Genomic DNA, 20463 nt, shown 5'->3' on the forward strand with positions numbered 1-20463 from the left:
AATACAGCTTTTGCAGAACCCTTGTAGACAACGTAACAAATTCACATAAGATGTAAAATGGCATATTAAATTTGTCCGCTTTGAATGATCTAATGGATGCCGTTTACAGAACCGCGATATCTGTTCTTGATGCAGAGCTATGTATTTGTAAACTTAGTGCTTCTATTTTTTTCAAACTGTGGAATATTTGAAAATCTTTTTAACAAAATTCAAGCCCTAAATCGAAATTCCGCTTCCAACAGTCACCAGAATTTGACTTTCTCTCTCAAATGCAACAAATTTTATTAAAATCGGTCCAGGGGTTATCTCAGAAAAACGTTTTTGCGTTTTACATGTATTTGAATAGACCGCGTTGGAGTTGGGCCCGAGCTAGCTAAAGCTTCCTCTTAATGAAGTTCCTAGACCTCTAAACCCCAGAAAATATACTGACAAGCCTCAAAGCACACTAAATAATTTCACATAACGGCCTTTCTACAGCCACTTTTGGTATCATTTCTTAAGAGGTTACTGTGTCGTGACATCATAATGCAGAAGGTGGTCAAGTGAGAACAGGCCGGAGATCCTTCTCCTCCATGTACCTGGTCAATGATCTCCGGCCTGTTCTCACTATCCGAAATTTTAACAAAGGGAGAATCTCGAAAGAGGCCCTCCAAATTCTACTCGAAAACCCTCCTAGGAGGGATATAACATCTTATTTGGGTTCCGGCCCATGAAGTCCCAGGTAACAAAGCCGCTCATGAGCTCGCCCGAGCACTCTACCACCGGTCAACTCTAGAGCAGCCAGTTCCAGGGATCAAAGATGGCATCATCACGTACAGGGAAATTGTAGATCATTACAAAGCCGAAAGAAGAATCTTTCCGCCTCCGCATCGCTCTCTCTCTCTGGAGGACGCTCGCATTTGGCGGCGCCTCCAGGGAAACAATTATACATCACCACATTGGATCTACTTAACACAGACGAGGGACTATAAGGACACCCTCTGCAAAATTTGTAAGCAAAAAGGTACGCTAGACCATATAATATGGGAGTGTGCTGGCTCCCCAGGGGCCAAGGAAAACATTGACAGTAGAGAAGCCTGGGAGGCCTTGCTCCAGAGCGAGGCTGAAGACGACCAGCGTCGAGCAATCCGCCTGGCCGTTGAGGCCGTGAAGACTCATCGTCCTCCACGCGCGGGGACTGTTTTGTCCTCCCCACCTACCTACGTGTAGGTTAAGAGGCGTGCACCCCAGCTCGGTGGAATAGTAAAGTTTTCAATCAATCAGTCAACCAAGTGAGAACAGGACATAGCAATGTTTTGACACTTGCTGTGGCCTGCTACTTGCCTCTGGTGCTGCTACTCATAAGGGCTTATGTAGCTGCATAGCAGACGACCGAGTGAGTGAGCTGGAGTGAGTGTCCAACTGTCTTAATGTCCTGCTCCCACGTGACCACCTTCTGCATCATGACGACATCACAACACAGAAGATGTGAAAGTGAAACTGGCTGTTGAAAAGCTAATATATTGCATTACTTAGGGTGCTCTGAGGCCTGCGAGTGTTTTTTTTCCCTAAGGTGTAGAGGTCCCAGACCGTCATTTAGCACAAAAGCCAAACAGTTGAAAATGTCTTGTCAGTACCCCTTTAATTAAGCACATCATCATCATCATCATCATCATCATCATCATCATCATCAGGAAATAAATGGAGAGGACACAGCCACGAATATAGCTGATGCCACTGGTCCTTGATACCTGTTTTCATGATTTTGTAGCATTTCTCAGTGGTGGATGTTCCAGTGTACTGCCACTGTGCAGCCTTGTTTATGCCATTTGTGCTGCAGCTCAGTACTCCTCTTACCACTGTGGTACAAAGTTTGCTCAAGGAGTATGTCGAATGATAAATGATAAAACTGCTGCAGACCCAACACACATCTTGGAATTTTCTCTGTGAAGCAAAACTTCTTATTGGAGGGGTTAATTAAATTCTATACAACTAAATGTGATGCATACAGTTATTTATTTTTACCCTATGTAACACGTGATGTAATTAATATGCTTACATACTGTACAGGTTGAAACATTAAGCCATGCAACATTTATAAAGCACTATACCATTCACAAGCTATGCCCAAACGCAGTCACCAAATCCTCTGGATGCAGAGTAAAATGTCAATTGAGTGATGTCACAAGGATGAAGGCGATGTATGGTGCTTGTCGAGGAAAGAATGGTTGTGACAGGTGTGTTCAGAGGAGTATGCCACATGTAAATGCATTTAAGGATTCTGTACCCCTTCTGTCACAGTGGCATATGCCCATTCTGGAGGATTGGCCAAGAATCGACACACCCAGTAGTACAGCCATGGACAAGCTATTCTGAAATGACTGATGGGCAACCGAAAACTAGCAGTGGTGCTGCACAACCATGAGAACATCATTAAACGAGATAAACACTGCCACGAGATGCAGACAGGCATGCCTGTGTGAGGGACATAATTGGCGAGCAGAGGGCTGTCTTTGTTGCACCTTAAGCCATCGTTATAATCCATCCTTGAGCTCTTTATTTTATCACAATATATTATTACGCAAGATATTATTGACACTCTTGTGGCAGTGTTTAACTGATTGTTGGCTCATGTCCTCGTGGCTGCGTGGTGCCTCCGGTTGTTTTCGGTAATCGCTCCATCATTTCAGGTTAGCTTGTCCATGACTGTACATAACCGGTCACATACCCAATGGGCCAAGAATTGGGTAGCCTGAAAATATTAGAAACATAAGAAAATCAAAGAAGCTGTTGAATATTGTATCATATAATATGCAATAGCATTAAAAGGTTTGTGGTCTGTGTGCTTAGAGATGTCTATGAGCCAACATTTATGTATGGGTTTATGTTGTGATATACTACTTTACTAGGCAGAATAGCGGTGTACTTTCTAGCACTACTTTGTCAGTAAAACTTCCGTGCTATATTCAAGAACTACTCAAGATGACACACCAGTGACAAAACTTGGGGGGGAGTACTAGAAAAAATATCTTCATTTTTAAAACGAAGCATCAGATTAGGTGCAATTGCACATTGCTTAGCATAGTTGTTGATGGTGCCACTTGTAATAAAGATACTGAACTGCTGACACAAAATTTGATTATCAGTCAGTGCCTTCCTTGCAATGCTGCATGATTGGAAGAGCAGATTTGGTGGTGTTAATTTAAACAATTTTCACATGTTCTATGACTCAATCATGCAGAACAGATTGTCTACATTAGAAGTACAAAAACCTGTGAGGGTAGGTCATCACTGCAGCCACGATTTAGTTGCACATGTCCTAGGATGTGGTTCTGTTCACGGGCCCTAGTTCCACATTTTTTTTTTTCCTTGCTTGCTCAAAGCGCATCAAATGTGCAATGGCCTATTGCAGGTTGAAATGTTAGAGGCGGCTTTATACTACGATATACGCACAGTGCAACCATTCTATTACAAATTTATGAAATTAGTTTGGCAATATTTATCCTGAATGCCTCTCATTGGTACACCCATATAGCTGGCTACTGTACATTTACGGGGAAACTTCATATTAGCTTTAATAACGTACGTTCTATTAAATTAGTCGGGACAACCTTATTATACCTTGGGATCTCGCCGACTTGCAACATGACATTCATTGCAATGAACAAGAACCCAGGATGGTGCTTTTTACATAGCACTTCTTATCCCTTAAAGAAAAGTACAAGTCATGCTTTATTTCTCACATGCATCAAAATTTACCAAAGCAGTGGCATCTGTAGCATACAGTGAAACTTTTATTTGGTCCATCCGACTTCATAAATTTTGTAGCATATGGCATTCTTATGGCTGTTGAACATAGAATACAGGGTCCAAAACACAGTTGCTTAAGCAAACTCTGAGTCTAGGACCCGTCGTGGTTGCTCAGTGGCTATGGTGTTGGGCTGCTGAGCACGAGGTCACAGGATCGAATCCCAGCCACGGTGGCCGTATTTTGACGGGGACGAAATGCGAAAACACCCGTGTACTTAGATTTAGGTGCACGTTAAAGAATCCCAGGTGGTTGAAACTTCTGGAGTCCTCCACTACGGCATGCCTCATAATCAGAAAGTGGTTTTGGCACGTAAAACCCCATCATTTAATTTTTTGGAGTCTAGTAACTGCTTTATGTTCAGGAAAGGCCAGTAGAAATCCAGTTATTCTCTCCTGTAGCACATTCAAAAGAATTATAAATTAGAACTCTCTCTCGTGGTATGCTGGGTACTGTAGCACACAAATAAATGAGCAGGGAGAGAGTACTCATGATGCCATGCTCCATGCTAGCATGGATATGAGTGTCGTGTTTCATCTCGTTATGAAACCAGTCACTAGTCGCAGACTTTGAGAGCACAGGCAAATCGAATGAGACAAGCAAGAAGACAAACTCCACATAATCAAACCACAGTAGGGAAAATTTAACACTCAAAGATCGTAGAAAAGTAAGTTACACTTTGCAGACGAAGGATAGGACATATACAGGGAACACACACACACTTCATGTGTGGAAAAGTGCCCACATGCACAAGATGTTTACAAAAGGTAACTTTTTGCTGCATTTTGATTGAATGTCCCCACTTCTACCCCCCCAAAAATTCAACATGTTAAAGGGCTTTGTCTTTCAGTTCTGCCACACCCTTTGTTTATCCTTAGCTGATCCACTATTCAATTATAAAAATCCTTGATTTTTTTAATGACATGAACTTCCTTAAAATTTCATTTTATTGTCAAGCTTGTCAATGTGTGGGTTTGTAATATCACACTTATCTCCTTCAACAAACACATGCATGCACTGTGCATGCATCTTGTGGTGTGCTGTTCTTTTGCTTCATTACTGTCGGGGTGTGCCTGAAACTAGTGGTCATTTGCAAGCTCCCTAGTTGACCAGACTCCCAGTTGTGAATTGTTTTACATGCATGTATCACATGATATAAATAAGCCTTCTCTCTCTTTATATGCCACCCAGACTTTACATTTTACTTTGTTCTGAAGTGAGGAAACATTCGGTACTCAAATTAATATTGAAAGTTTGATTTTGTAGAATATTTCATCCAATTCGGAAATTTCACAATTCGTACACCCCCAACTTCTTCATATACTGTAATACTTATTTTTGGGCTTGCATTCTAGCTGAAAATATGGTAAACTCGAGAAGGCATGCTTGTGTTTATACGTGCATGTATGTCTGTGCACATGCATGTCTGCACTTCTGCATACAGTTCAAAAGAAAGGTGCACAACACAGTACCAGTCTTTTTCCGGGGATTAATAAAATATTAAATACTTTGATCTCAGTGTTATGATGGGGAGTTGCACCATGAGAACCCATGCTGTATAAGCAATGAATAAAAATGTGTTCAATCTGCATCACAAGGCCCCTATAATATGTCGAGCTCAAAACCTCTTGTTACCATCACTTGAGTTTGTAGATGTTGGATGAAGATAACTGTGCATGTATTTGAACAGTGGTTGTGTTGAGACTGGCCAGAGGAATTTCAGGTTGAGTTTATTCTTGAAGATAATGCAGAGCAGCTTCCTTGCTTTAAAGTTTTCAGGTAGTGATACACACATGCATGTAATTTTTTTTTCCTTATGCAGGTGCCTTTTGCATTTGTCATTGACAACTGCTTCCGCAACCGGTACAACAACCTGGGTAACATGGCTGTCTGGATTTCACTCATAATTGGGCAGCCTTTGGCTATATTGATGTACTATCACGACTATTACATAATCAACTATGGGACATCACGTACCTTGTGATCATAGTGTATGCAAGCACAGCCTGCTACAGTAATAATGATTAGCAGCTGGACCAGCTGTGCCAATATGTCATAATGAATGTCAGAATGGTGTATACTCCAACTTTACACCTAACACTTTTGCAGGGCGCAAGTGCTGCTGTGATACATGGGTGTGTAGCATGGGTGTGCAGCATGTGCGTCACTTGTTTACCTTGAAATGCATATAGTGATCTTTTCTTTTTTTTCTGTCGCAGTCTTCATGGAGAATGCTTGATAGCAACTTATCAAGCAGGATACACAACGTGCACTGTAGCACTCACATGTTCGCACCAATACTGTTGCCTTGTTCATGAAACTAGTTAACTTTCCTAACTTCATATGAAATGTGCATGCACTTTAAAAGAGAAGCTTCATTACTTCCTTTTTGTATCGAAATTAATCTAACCTCTTAGATTATTCGCATTTCTGTTTTTCAGTTTGCTAAACTGAAAGGGACCCATGTACTCTTGCTAAAGAACAACAAATGTGACATTGGTTTTCAAAGTTTTCTAAGCAGGAGAAAGGCCTTTAAGCATGGGAACACATCTTTAAACATATTAGTAACTTGTCCTGTTCTTCATAACCTAGTCTTATGGTCAGTAATGGTGTTTTGTGAACACCATTTACCTGGGGCAAAGAGGAGCGACTGTCTTGCGTGTAGATGAAATTGCTACTCAAACTTTGCCCTAAATATCTCTTACGCACATTAAAACAATATCTAAAACCAGCAAGAATGTTGGAATTTTCTAAATTATAAATATAAGGTGCAGTGGTAACGTGACTTGAATGAGCTGCTTTGATTACTTAGTGGCAGCTCTGCTAGGGCTTTTATTGCCAGCAAGGCATGAAAACGCTGAACTGTTGAGCGTGCACCTCGAGTAGCCTGAAGCGTTCAATGGGGAGTCTGCTTCATACTGCATATAGTAGTTTCAAGTTGTGCTTCTCAGATAAAGATGTTTCTGACCAGTTTTTTTTTTTTTCACTTTTGCACATTAAGTTTTATGGCCGCTTGGCAAGCCCAACAGTTTTACATGTTTGCTTAGCATGTACAATACTTATTAAGCAAAAATGTTTTACTTTCCAGCCACGACTGAAACCAGCTGTTGCTAGTTCAGTGTAGGCTTTTTTTATTAATTGGCAGGCTTATTTACTTGCATGGTACTCTTTTCATTGTCTTCATAAATTTGGTCTGTGTGTTCTGTTTATTTCCATCTGTACAACCTAGAAACATTAGCTAAACTTCCCTTTGAAAGTCATGTTTAAAAGCCCTGCAATGTCAACTACACAGCTTAGGCTTTAAAATTTCATAAAGACAAACCAAGTAGATGCTGTTGATCTCTAGAAGTGTGACTGTAAAAACTACTGTCTGATAACTTGTCTGCTTTGTAAAGAGTGCATTAAGAATAAAAGGATGCTGTAAGTTCGTATCTTACTTCAACCCAGTGCACTAACTTAAGAATTTGAGGCTGAAATGCATTTAAAAAGACACTTAGTTTTCATAGAACTTCACAGGTTTCTGTTCATACTAGAAGTGCAAATGCTATTTATGTGAAGTAGGAACCAACTTGTCATAAAGCTGTGCATCAAGTATACAATATACAAGGTATTGGAAAATGCCAGTGCCTTAAATATAAATCTGCATGTGAAGTAGGAACAGTAGTGCAATGCAATGCACCTGGTCTCATGTTCTATGTCTTTAATCTACATAATGACCCTCTTTGGCTCATACTAATGCATTCTTGGGTGCCAAGAAGCAGTTTTCTAATGACGGAACTAGAAACGGGTGTGATTTTTGTGCCGTGCTTCTGCAGATGTTGCTTTTTAAAGTGGTAACCAATATGTTGTGTGACAAACTATATGGTGTCTATTTACACAATTCATTATGGCACTAACCACATAAACTGTAGTTCGTCGCAGCAAGCTGATAATATTTCTCTGCATCATGTGTATCAGATGCTGTTCAGTGTACCCCATTTGTGCAATGCAGTCAAACCTCGATATATAGAACACGGATATATCAAATTATTGCGTATATCGAACACTTTTTATATCACCTAGAAAATCGCATGCATTTAATTTTTTTTTATTATTATTTCGAACGGGGTTGGATGTATAATAGATGTGTCAAACTCCGCCACCCCAGACCATGTGTGCTGTGTTGACAGGCGGTGAGCTTTCCCGCAACACCTGTTGAAGATAGCAGTGGCGTGATGGGCGTTCCCAACTGCTGCGCACCACATCGATTGCACTGAGGGCGCCATTTTAATGTAGCGGCGTACACACGCAGCGGCCGTGGCTAGTTCTACCACCATATTTAAAAACGTTGGTTCTACCAAGTTCCACGACGTGAACGATTCATTGCATTTGTTGCACCGACTACTCCTCGGTGCTGTGCTCTGCCCTGCTGCGCCTCACGAGAACTGGCAGTTTGCATCCGCAAGGACGCACGACAGCGCGCGCTGACTGGGTTCACTCATAGACGCCTTAATTTGCAGATGCCACTTGGTTATTGAGTGTTTCAAAATGCTTCGATTGACGGACATGGAGATGGCAGCAGAAGTAGTGGCCCAACAAAGACGCTGCCAAGGTTGATCCCCCAAGCGCTGATGTTGCCCCGCTCCCAACTTTGACTGAAGCTGTAGCCATAGCTGTAGCTGCTTTGGCCCTTCTACGCCGCTGCTGCAACGCAATAGAGGGCACCAGCCTATCGCTTGTGAATCATTCAGACTATGTTGAGGACTCCATGTTAAAACATACAGTGCCAATAAGAAGCAGGCAACACTGCTGCAGTACTTTCAGCCAAACAAATGCTTTCTGTGAGGCTTCAAGTGAGTATTTACTGTGCCATGATTGGATTTGCATAAGTTTTTGACGTGTTTTTTAATGTTATTTTATATATTGAATTCTGGATATATCGAACTATTTCGCGATCACAGCGCTGTTCGATATATCGAGGTTAGACTGTATTTTGTTGTTGTTGTTGTTGTAAGTGTGTAAGTAGACAGCTGTTAAAATGGAAATTCTTCTGGTCATACCACTCACTGAAAAACACATGCTTGTGTTATTCCACATTGTAAGCCAACATTTTTTATATCGAGCAAATTTTTAAAAAAGCCCTTTATTCCCCCCCTGCCCAAAGTGATAGCCTCAAATATGTTTAATTTACAAGATCTTGCATTGTGGTGGTACATTGCATACAGTAATTCACCATGTCATTCATGATTAGAAGGTTGTCAGGTTGGGGTAGTTGGTAGTCCATTATTGTTACAGAAGTGTGTATAGCATGAAGCAGGAAGCAGGATGATGAAAGACGAACATGTGCTCAAGTTGGAAGTTAGTATTTGGTTTTACTTTCATGGTGGTGCCCTTAGCATCTCACTATACACCTCGACAATAAAAATCCAATTGAACATGTACTACCTTGATCCACGTTACCAGGAAAAAATTATTCAAGCAGTATTTTTTTTTCATACTGCTCCTGCATTGGTTGCACCTACTTAGCTGATAGCTTTGACAGCAGGTCCCCACCTAGTGGTGCTCTAGCAGAAACATGCTCCAGTGCAATTTTCTTTATTTTGTGGTTTGAATTGACTTGCATTGTGTGCCTTTTAGCTGATACATGGAATTCCTTACTCATCCAAGGCTAGCACAAATGGTCTCCCTAATTTGTTGCATTAAATATAAACAAAAATTGTGGCAATGTATATTTTTTTGCTAAGTAACCAAATATATATTGTGTGCTGTGAACAGCTAATCCTCACATATTTTAGAACATGTCATTCTCCAAAAGTTGGGAATCTGTGCGATGTCACGTGAAAGTTGTATGCGACATTTTTTTTCCTGAGTGAAGGGCAAGTTATTGTCCTCAGTGCTCTAATCTCTGGCTTAGTCCGTGGCTGACTGCAGCTGTTCCAGTATATGGACAGTGCCATGCTTAATTTTTTCTTTCAGTGCATTCTCTTGTAGTCTTTAAGAAAAAGTGTAAGCCCTAGATTTGACCTTAGCTAGATTGGTGTCTTTCATTGACAAGGACAACAGCTGGATGTAGGCAGGGATAAATTTGCATCTCAGCATGTGCCTTGCAGTAGAAAACGCTCATATCAAACGATTGTGGGCCAAGAATAAAATTGGGAAAGTTCTTCCTCCTGCCCATTTTTTCTTGCCAAATATGTTTCAGTTTGCAAGTGTAACAAGCAGATAAACTCTATATTTGTGTTTTCTGTTGTGCTAACCATGTGTAGGACTTCCAGATGTCATTCCAAGAATTTATTGATATCAATTGTCTGTGGTATAAAGATGAACAAAGGGCCTTGTATGCTGAAACTCAGGTCAGCAGAGAGAGAGAAGGGGAAGGCGAAAAGGGGTACAAAAGATGACGGAAAAAGGGAAGGATGAACAACATAGAACTACCTGTGTAGGCACTGTCAGTCTATGGAGGCCCCATATAGTCGTACGCAATGTCAATGTCCCACTGAGACATTGTCACGAATTTGTTGCACAATCCGGTATCTCTTAAGGCCAAACTACACATACGCTTGCCAGCACGTTTTCGCTCAAAGAGAAAATGCAGCAACCATGGAACCTTCCACTTCGTGATCAAGTGACAGAGCATGATGCAACACGTATGATGACAAGCTCCGCAAGCGCCGGCACAGGAATCTTGATGTCGTAATTTGTGCAGGGTTCATTGGAGGCTTGTTACTCTGATCTATTCAGGGTTTACTGTCATAACCGCATTGTGTGGCCACAGTCCCAAAAAATTTTCTCATGCTTTCTCGGGCATCATATCATAGACATGAGCGGAAATGCCATACTACTGCATCTTGTGTAAACGTTTGTTTGTCCACGACTTGGCTGAAATCGCGTTTGAGGAACTTTTCCTAAAAGTGGCCTTTGCCCACAACTGTTGTCTGCTACTGCTCTTGTCAGTACTAAGAACAATATTGCTTTAGGCCCCCACGATTTATAGTTCAGAGCAAAGAAATGTGTGTGCTTGTTGTTCTACTCTGAAGTAGAAATACCATCGCTGTTTGGTGCAGACTCTGCTTGGAGATGAGCTTCCGCTAACCATACCGCTCACCTTTTCATCGTAGAAGCTTCAAAACATCCCTTAGCAAGTTGAAAACACACAATAAACAAGACCTGTATCTCCCCATTGCACTAACTGATGGCTACAGATGAGTTTTTCACTCTGCGTGCTTTATTTGTTGCGTGCCGTCTGCCAGAAGTACCAGACATGTGCTGCTGAGAATGGTTGTACTGAGCCAGCGCCACTTCTGTGTCATGATGTGGAGAAGTGGTGAACTGCGTTCCAGACGGGTCGGTCATGTATGTCTTTCTCTATGGGTCAGTCGGCACACCTACTCCTCTAGTCACCATAATCCTGTTGTTGCTATGCGAATGCATCTTGTTAAGTCTACGGGCGCTGGAATCGCAGAACAATTTGACAAATTGAACACACTATGTGCTCATAACCAACATTTAAGGTGAGTTTAGAGAAAGCAAAAGCCCATTTCAATAGTTCCTGGTAACCAATGCGAGTGAGAACGTAGTTATCATGAAAATTCACACTGAAGCCGGAGCCATGGGTGCCACTTTGTTGAACAACGCTATTTCTTAGCGTGTATGTATCACCATTTGATATCTGTGCTCGCGCCCCGCTTCAATGCGTACAATCTATCCTGCACCATCTGCACATGTGTGACATGCGTAGGTGAGAGCTTTCGCACGCCGGCACGTGTACGTGTAGTTTGGCCCCAGCAGCACCTTTATAGCAGCTCACGCTGATGTCTGTGTATGCCAGTGTCCCAAGAATACTGATTTTTGTGAGGTCAGCAGAACTGAAATAAATTAATTTCTGAAGCTATCCACTCGGTGAGGCTTCCTTGAAGATATGCAGAGGTTGTGTTTTGCAACATTCGATTTCACTTTCCCTACTTTTCAACCTCCAGCGTAGGCTCAAATGTCACCATATTGCTGTTATTCCCGGATCGGCCATTGATGTGGCAGTTGACAAGAATGGATAATAAAACATATTGTTACAAAGTATGTTACAAAGATGGCCATGGCATCTAACAATGTATTGTGCATTTGAGGTGGTATTTGTGAGCTGTAAATGTATTGTTGAAGTTCATACAATGCAATTTGCTGCTGTCTAACAATTCCAGTAATTTTCTTTGCTTAAGTGCACCTGCTATGTGGCATATTTCACAGCATACAGATATTTTTGGCAACACACTGCTCATGGCATGGATGATAAAACACCTAACATTAAAGGGCCTTTCACCACGTTCGGGTATTGCAGACAGATAAGCATGGGGCATATGTGATGCAGTGATGGTTGTGTGCGCAAAGTATTTCGCCAATGTACACCACGAAAACTGCTGAAAATTCAAACAAAAGCCCATGCGCCCTTCTTCACAGAGAAGCCTCTCTCCCAGCCAGCAGAAGTGACATCACATGCATGGCATTCCCGTGCCATTAGTGTGGCACCTGCGGTGCATAAGTTCGGGGAGTCGTGAGAAATGCAGATAGAGCGAAACTGCCTCCAGAAATGCGCCACGCAGCAAAGTGGTGCAAATTTCACGTGGGCTTCCATTTGGGAGGAAGCAGGAGAGGTATGTAGCATCCAGTAAAAGAAGCATTGGGAGAGAGCCTGTGCTGTGGGGAAGAGAGCTCATCTCCTCACACCATGGCCTTGCAACATTTGTTTATATCCTGGCTACTACTAAGCTCTTCTCAAATACTCTTGCAGTAGGATTCTCCATGAATCACGCTTTTCTAGTGCGTAATGAAAATTTCCAAGTGAAGGATGCTTCAAAAATTATGCAGGGTCAAGGAAAATTGAATGAGTGAAGTTTTTTATGAAACTGCAGTATGTATGTATGTATGTATGTATGTATGTATGTATGTATGTATGTATGTATGTATGTATGTGTGTGTGTATGTATAGATTTGGAAAACATGGCTTTGTGGTGCTGAAAAGATATGCAAGGGAGAAACGCACACATTTGGCTTGTGTGGTTCTCTCTTGTGTCTTTTAAGTGCCCTAAAATCATGTTTTTCAAACCACACCAACTTGCCCAAGAAGTTTTATTAAGTATGTATAGATCTTTATGTCAAGGAAATATATATAACTGAACAAATATATCCGCCTACCAGTCTTGAAGCTCTTCTTTATATGAAATGCATGGTCAGGTGTTACCAAGTTGCGGAGTTAATAGTGTATTAGATACAGTAGGGCATTTGCTTCATAATTTTGAACTATCCAACAAACATATTTTTGTAAAAATTTATCTTCCTAAAACACTTGTTCTTTGTAATCTAGTCCCGCTACTCAATGTAAAAGGTCATTGAAGACGTATACTTCATATGCTGAGGTTCACATTCTGGTGAAAGGTTGCTGTACATACATGAATTTGTTTTGTTTTGTGTACTACTGTTTGCTGATGTTCAGAGGCATTCTAAGTGAATGCTTAGGAATGTATTATGTTCTGTGTGATATTAAAAGCAATGTTTCATACTGAAAAGTTTCTGTGCAATATCTGCTTACAACTGGACTTGTAAATGCTTCAAGCAGCTCACACCAGCTGTCATTCAAGGCTCAAAACATTAAAGAACTGCAGGGCCTAATGCAGTTGAAAAAAAAACGAATCGATCTTATTTTGGCACCAAGTACAAAAACGGTGTGAGTGGCACCTTGCTTTTGTGCATCATTGTCTACCGTCTGTTTAATAATAAGCATGATACGGGGTTGGGACATCTTGCAACACAATCCCGGGAAGCTCTGCTGCCAGATTTCCATCAAGGCAGATGAATTCAGTTTGATATAACCTAGGGCTTTTTCCATGCAGAGCCCATTTGTATTTTCCGAAATATAGGTTAAATCAATAAAAAATGTATGCACACCAACTCCAGTTGGCATGTACGCAATGTAAAGCATGCTTGGTTTGCTAGAGAATAGTTACGAAATATAGCATAGGTGTTCTGCATCATATGGTTCATGCTTTTGTAACATGTGTAGTCTATCAATCTTTGTGCCCATATACATATATATATATATATATATATATGTGCACATACATAGTGGCACTGGGTCTGTACATCAATAGAAATCGGCAGGCACCTAGGGCGGAGAGTGCAATGTGCGTCTCTAGAGCATTCTAGGAGAAATCCGAGCGGAACGGGACCTCGCACTATCAAAAGATTAGCTGTTCTTTTTTATTGGGTTTTTGTGTAAATTAATCATTATACGTGCCGAAATTAACTCTTATTTTAGCTGACAGACAGAAGCGATTTGTGTATATGGGCCCTTTATTAAAAATTGACTGCATAGATATCGTTGGCCACAAATGTCAAGCATTTCACAAAAGAGGCCATATAACAGCCAGATAGCCATTACAGAAAACTGGTTTGACCTTGTGAAAAATGCTTCACATTAGAACTTGGTTGCTTCTAAAATCTCGCACTAGTCAAATGTTAACATAAAGGTCAACAGTAAAATGTATCTCAATTTGTCTCCAGAAAAGACGTTGGGCACCTTTCTAAGAAAGATCTTTCTCTTATTAAAGCTGTGGCAGATCTGGGTAAACAGGCTATGTTGATACGACTGTCAAGCTGACTACATTTATTTATTTTTTCATCATGCTGTGGTATGCCACAAGTTCCAAAGTCCTGACGAAATGAAAGAACTCTCGTACTCGTCATCCAAAGATCTGGAGCGTCAGAAGTGCGACGGGAGCTGCACCACCCAGCCGAAAGACTCGTATGGTGAAGGCATAGTGTAGCGTGTATACCATTTTGACATGGTATACGAATTTTGACAGCTCGTCTTGCACGGCACTACGCTTCTCATGCTTTTGCCATACCCTCCTCTTCCATTTTCCGACTCATGGTTTCGTTGCACCCTCCTCCTCGTACTCTCACTATCGCAGTCTTTCATCCCCCCGCTGCACTCCGCGTTTGCTTTCATCCTCCACTATGCTCGTTCACTCGGTTATGCCGACTTGGGAATGGGTGCCCAAGAGCTGAACTCCAAAAGGAAAGTCCAGCTAGTTATTCCTCTACACATACTTAAAGGGGAATGTGCTCTATATGCTGGATACAATTTACAAAGGATTTTTTTTTAGTCTACAGATGTACCCCATATTCGCGATTGCACACCACTGTTACCAGTTCAGTTGCATGGGTAGAAAAAGGCTGAAGTGGGGACTTTTTTCGCATCCCTGCAAGTTGGCTGCACTGCACAGCTTCACAGGTGCCGGAAAACTCGATCGCAGATCAACTTTGAGCACTTACGGTCAAAAGCAAAAGGGCAGCCACCTAATCTTTGAGCAGTGAAAAATTGCTAGCTGCCTTTCCCACCACTTTGGGTGGCAGCACCATAAAAGGGAACAGCTGCAGCCTCATCTTATAAAGCTAGTTCCCAGTGCCAAGACATGACAGCACCAAAGTTCTCAGAACAGAACACAGACAAAAGAAGAAAGAAATAATGACCAGAGACAGCTTGACAGCCAGAGCAGGTTTTCTCTTGTAAACTCTGCATTTCAGATAGGAATGTACTCGGAGGAGGAGGGGGTCTGCAGAGCCTTGGAGGGGAGCCAACTTACATAAGTGTGAAAAAGGTGCACTGCACTGTGCTGAAGTTGCTGGCTGCAATAATCTGCTGTCTACGTATATTTTTGCTGATCAGATTTTTGAGACTGTTTTACAAGATAAGCATACAAAAATATTCTGCGCTAATGAAATGAATCTGTAATCTCGTGATGTTGGGAAGGTCTGCAGAGATATTAGCCGTGAATAAAAGCAATCCAGTTTATCTTGCCACCTAAAAGTTGACAAATTCCTCTGAAAAAAAGGGATGGAATGCTTCAAAATGTCATGTGCAATATTGGTTCTCCCCAAAAAGCAGTACATGAACAAGTACATATAGAAGATGGGGCCAAGTGCTTTAACCAGTTAGTTTTGCACGCAAGGCGATTCACTGTAGGAATAAAGGAATCGTCTGCAAGATGAAGTCACGAGCCTGGAGACCAAACATGCTACAAAAATTTTTTTCACAGTCAAGGCAAACTGGCTAAAATGAATTGTAGCCTACACTACATTTCAGCAGGCAACGCTACGAAGGTCAGAGACAGTTCTCTCACTCCTCACATTCAATGACCCAAAAATAGTGTGCCACATATGAAAGAAGGAGATTGGCACGTGCCATGTAATTCGATGCAACATGCTTATATGTTGCAAAATAAGACATATTTATTACTGGGAAGGTGTTGCATATCTCAACTAATTTACCACCAAACGAGCAAAGTGATGTTTCTGCGACCAGCGGCCAGAATGAACCACTTGTGGTCATGGCCAAAACATAGAAGGTCTCATACTGGAGGCGCAAAGATGCAAAAATTATATGCAATTTGACATAACCCTATGTCCACGAGTTGTAGTTATATACGAGCTAGTTATTCCATATAAAATGTCAAGTTTAAAGCTTACCTGCAAAATGGGTGGAGCGAGACTTCTACGAATGCACTACCTGCATGGCTTCTACAGCATTGCCTGGTGTGCATCAAACGGAGTACATGTCTGCCTTTTTGACTAACAGTGCAATGGGACAATTTCATGCTGCACAACTGTGCTTGATTTTTTTTTTTTTTTTGCTGATGCTGTAGTCTCTAGGCTTCTGCCAGCAACAGAACATGTTAGTAAGGAGCATGCTCATAGAAATTACTGGGTCTTTGGAGGGCACACAAAGTGGGTTACTCTGTAGCCACAGAACATAGGAAAACTGGCACGGCACTCTGCAATGCAAGGACATTTGCAAGGAATGTTTGCTGCAAATTTCATCACTTCGAAATTGTTACTCTCCTAAACAGAATGCTAGCAGTGTTTACCAAATTGTGTGAGTAAAATTGTCTCATCCATTAATTTGCAAGGCCCAAGACAGGAGCCTAAATCACTAATTTCTATGCATAGAGAACAGGGCACTTTTGACCAGTTCTGTGAGAAGAAATTTGGTGCACTGAACTGGTCAGCCATGTGTAGTGCCAAACAAACATCAATGCTGAATGTGCAAGAATGGGTAAGGTATATGTAGATAAAATTTTATTCTAAGAAGGAATCGTAAAATATTGAATGTAAAATTGTTGCAACTTGCAATGAATAAAAGCTGAGGCTTTACAAGTGGCCTTGAATCTGCATGTAAATGCAAATTGGCTTTCTTAGCGCACAGCAATACAAGCGCCAAATAATGCGCAACATACATAAAAACAGCTTTCACAGCTTGAAAAATGCTCACTCCCTTACTCTTGCCAGCAAATATCTTAAATTAGATGCATTTCATTAGCACTTGCATGTCAGCATGCTACAAGAAAAACAAAGGCACAAAATTTAACTATAAAACTAACACATTGTAGAAAATAAGCACAGGACAGCGACAAAACTTGTCTTGCCCTTGCTAGTTTACATGCAACCAAGCTGACAAAAATGCAAGAAGTAATGTGCACAAAAGAGCAAACATAGAAAAAAGAAAAAAGCATCGCTGCTTTGCAGGAAATTAATGCAAACATTGCTCGCATAACTTTTGACAACTACTGAGTGGATGCAAAGTTGAGCATCAACTGCAAAAAGTGTGCACTGCAATCAGCTCATATCATATTTACCATGACACTGAAAGAATGAGACTGGCAGTGAATTCAGATGTAACATCCTTTAACCAGCCACACTGGTAGTTTGGCTTGTACACTGCAGCATGAGGAATGTTGGGGGAAAAGAGAAATTAAATTGAATGACAAAAACCTGCTATTTTCTCCATCGCTGAAGCATGAATAATAGGTGCTAAATGTGCTACTGGCAGAACTATTCAAACAGGCGCATGCAATTCCAAATTTAAACAGACTTGCAGGCCAGGGTCATGATCTTGTAGCAATGGCTTTCCCAATGCCAATTCCTTTCGGCGCTTTCTACATTCACGAGTTCTTTGATCACTTGCAAACATGAAAAGCGCTGAAAGGTAGTAGCATGGAAAAAGGCATCGCTACAAAACAGAGGCCCAGTTTACAGAATGAATGGCATCTTACGTACTGCACCCTCAGATCAATCGCAGAAATTCATCCTCACAGATGCAGGTAGCACACAAATGACAGGCTGTCACACTAAAGGCCGTTGCATTTACTTTGCAATAGACACACTCCCCTTTTAGAATAGCATGGTTTAACATCAATTCTTGTTGCTAAAATGTGCAATAGTTTCTTGCACATTCCACACAGGCAAATATTCAAGCAACTGTTATTGTCCCAATATATAATCCATTATAAATGAGAGAAAGTGCAGCTGTCTTTGCAGCACAGACAGAACTAACATATTTTGGGTGTTTAAACATTGAAGCTACAAGAAGCATGGCCTCAACAAACATGAAAAGCACAATGGACCAGACGCTGGGGAAAAGAAATGGCACACACTAAAGCTTAAGGAGGAAAAAAGTTGTGCATGCCACTACACTTGCACAACAAATGAACACATCTTTACTGGAACTTTTACCGCCGTTGAGATGTTTGTATCACCTAATATATTGTACAGAAGAAACTTATTGAAGTTATTCACTCTAATATCATACTCACAGATGAAATGATCAAGATATAGCAAATTCTGCCGTATTTAGCCATGGTAAATTTTTTACTAGATGAAATTGCAGTACTTTCACCAAAATGTGAAGACTGTGCTGGCAAGTGTAGCAATGAAGAACATTAGTGCTTTGGTTTTCATTACCAACAGACATGCTTATAACTTCACAAAGTAATGAAGTTCTTCACAACAGCAGGAACATCTGCCACAGACTGTAGTACCATGGGGATGTTTGGGAACCAAACTTAAGTACAAAGATAGTATGTTATCACAGAAAACCTGGAATACATAGACCAGTTTCTTGTCTCAGCACACCTCACCATGGAGAGCTAGTGTCTAGGTCAGGCATAAAATGCAGGGCATTTGCAACACGTGCCCAAGTGTCATCAGAAGTGTTCACATTGTTGTCGGCAGCAACAAGTTCTTCTTCTTGTATAACTGACAGATTCACTCTTCCATTAAGCAACAAACTTTCCTTGACAGGGAACAGTTCTACTCTACAAGGTGGGCAAATAAGGTCAGCTGGCACTGAGACTTCAGCTATCATACGCGCCATATGCCGGGTTAACGTCTTTGGCGTTATTGCAGAACAGATCTGTGGTCCTCTTGCCTGCGAAGATTTTTTTACACTTTTACGTTGTTTTGTAGGGTAACTATCACCAGATATTTCAATTTCTGATTGAGCTGAATCAGCACCACCATCCCAAAGTTTCTGTTTCCGTGCATTTGCGCATGAACGCCGCTTACGTAGCTTTCTTTTTTTGGTTGCTGAAATTCCACAGGAACCACCGAGCTGATTTTTGCAGTCCTTTTCCACATTTTTTCCTAATGGTACGTGGGTGTTTTCTGTAGGAGGCATTAGCGACTTGTCCTTCATAAACGATACATCAGAGTCAGAGTTTTTCTCATTTTTTGTAGCAGGCATTAGCAACCGGTTATTCGTAAACGACCCATCAGAATCGGAGTCCACAGACGGCTCAATGTCAGAGTTGTCTGTCAAAGATGGCTTGTCTTCTGATGAAATTTCTTCCTCATCAGGGCTGTATGTAGGATCATCATCAGAACTTTTTACAGATTTTTCACCATCTGACAAGTCATCACTGTCTGCAGAGTCTTCACTGTCTGAAGATATACACTCAGCCATAATCACATATGGCTCAAAAGGAGTTTTGATATCTTTGCACACTGACCTTCCTGAGCCAACCATAGTCACACATGCATCATGAGTAGTACTTTCGGATGTTCCTGCAGTTACAGGTGAGACGCAAGTATCACTCCTAGGCATTACCGCAGGTGTGACTTGAGTAGCAGTCTTAAGTGTACCTTCAGTCTGTTCATCATCGGAGGAGCTTATAATGATTTCTTCGTTGATAGTAAGTGGAAGAGTGGAGGTAATAGCATCCTTGTACTGAAAAGTGCCCAGGTTCTTCCCATCCCAGTGCAGGCGAAGAGTCCGATCCTTGAAAACCATTTGTGAACTTTTTGTGCTCACAAGGAACGTTTCAATGCCTCGTCTGATTTCTTCCAGTGTTAGTGTAGAAACTACATCAGAACTGATGATAATCCGGTCCCATGCATGTGTGCACGTGTGGGTTTCTGTTCCACCATGCATGCATGTGGCAGAACCTGGAGCTCCCGATGGCTGCCTCTGTGCAGTGCTTTGCTTGTGCGTGCAGTGTGCACTGCCATTACAGTGCATCCCGACCTGAGCTGAAGAGGATGGGTTATGTTCAGTACGCATCCAGACTTGGGTGGGGTACTTCTTGAAGCGCTGTGCAATTTTCTTAACACGAACCTCTGCATTTTGAGGTGCTGTCAACAATTGTGACTTTTCTTTGCTGCTATTTGGAATGCTCGCTTCATGCATTGTATTGCCTGTCGGTAACCCATTAGCTCGTCGAATCCTCTGGGCTGTGCGCCTCTGGTTTGAAGTATGTACACCCACAGCAGCCTGCGCTGGTGGCTCAATAACACTAGATTGCAGCAGCCTATTGGCTGCCTTGAGCCCTCGCCACTTGCCAACATCCAAGCTTTCTGCACTGCCTTGAGGCATT

General features: G+C 41.6%; 1 protein-coding gene across 2 annotated transcripts in view; it reads left to right on the forward strand.

The window, feature by feature from the left end:
* The window catches only part of LOC135907865 (diacylglycerol O-acyltransferase 1-like), a 237705-nt gene extending 227773 nt beyond the window's left edge, over window positions 1-9932 (forward strand). For both annotated transcript variants that reach the window (XM_065439624.1, XM_065439625.1), the window contains one exon: window positions 5610-9932. In XM_065439624.1, coding sequence (XP_065295696.1) covers window positions 5610-5771 — 162 coding nt within the window. In that variant the 3' untranslated portion in view covers window positions 5772-9932. The remainder of the gene's footprint in view (window positions 1-5609) is intronic.
* Window positions 9933-20463: the final 10531 nt, after the last annotated feature.

This window comes from Dermacentor albipictus, chromosome 1 (genome assembly GCF_038994185.2).
Source record: "Dermacentor albipictus isolate Rhodes 1998 colony chromosome 1, USDA_Dalb.pri_finalv2, whole genome shotgun sequence".
NCBI classification, from domain to species: Eukaryota; Metazoa; Arthropoda; class Arachnida; order Ixodida; family Ixodidae; genus Dermacentor; species Dermacentor albipictus.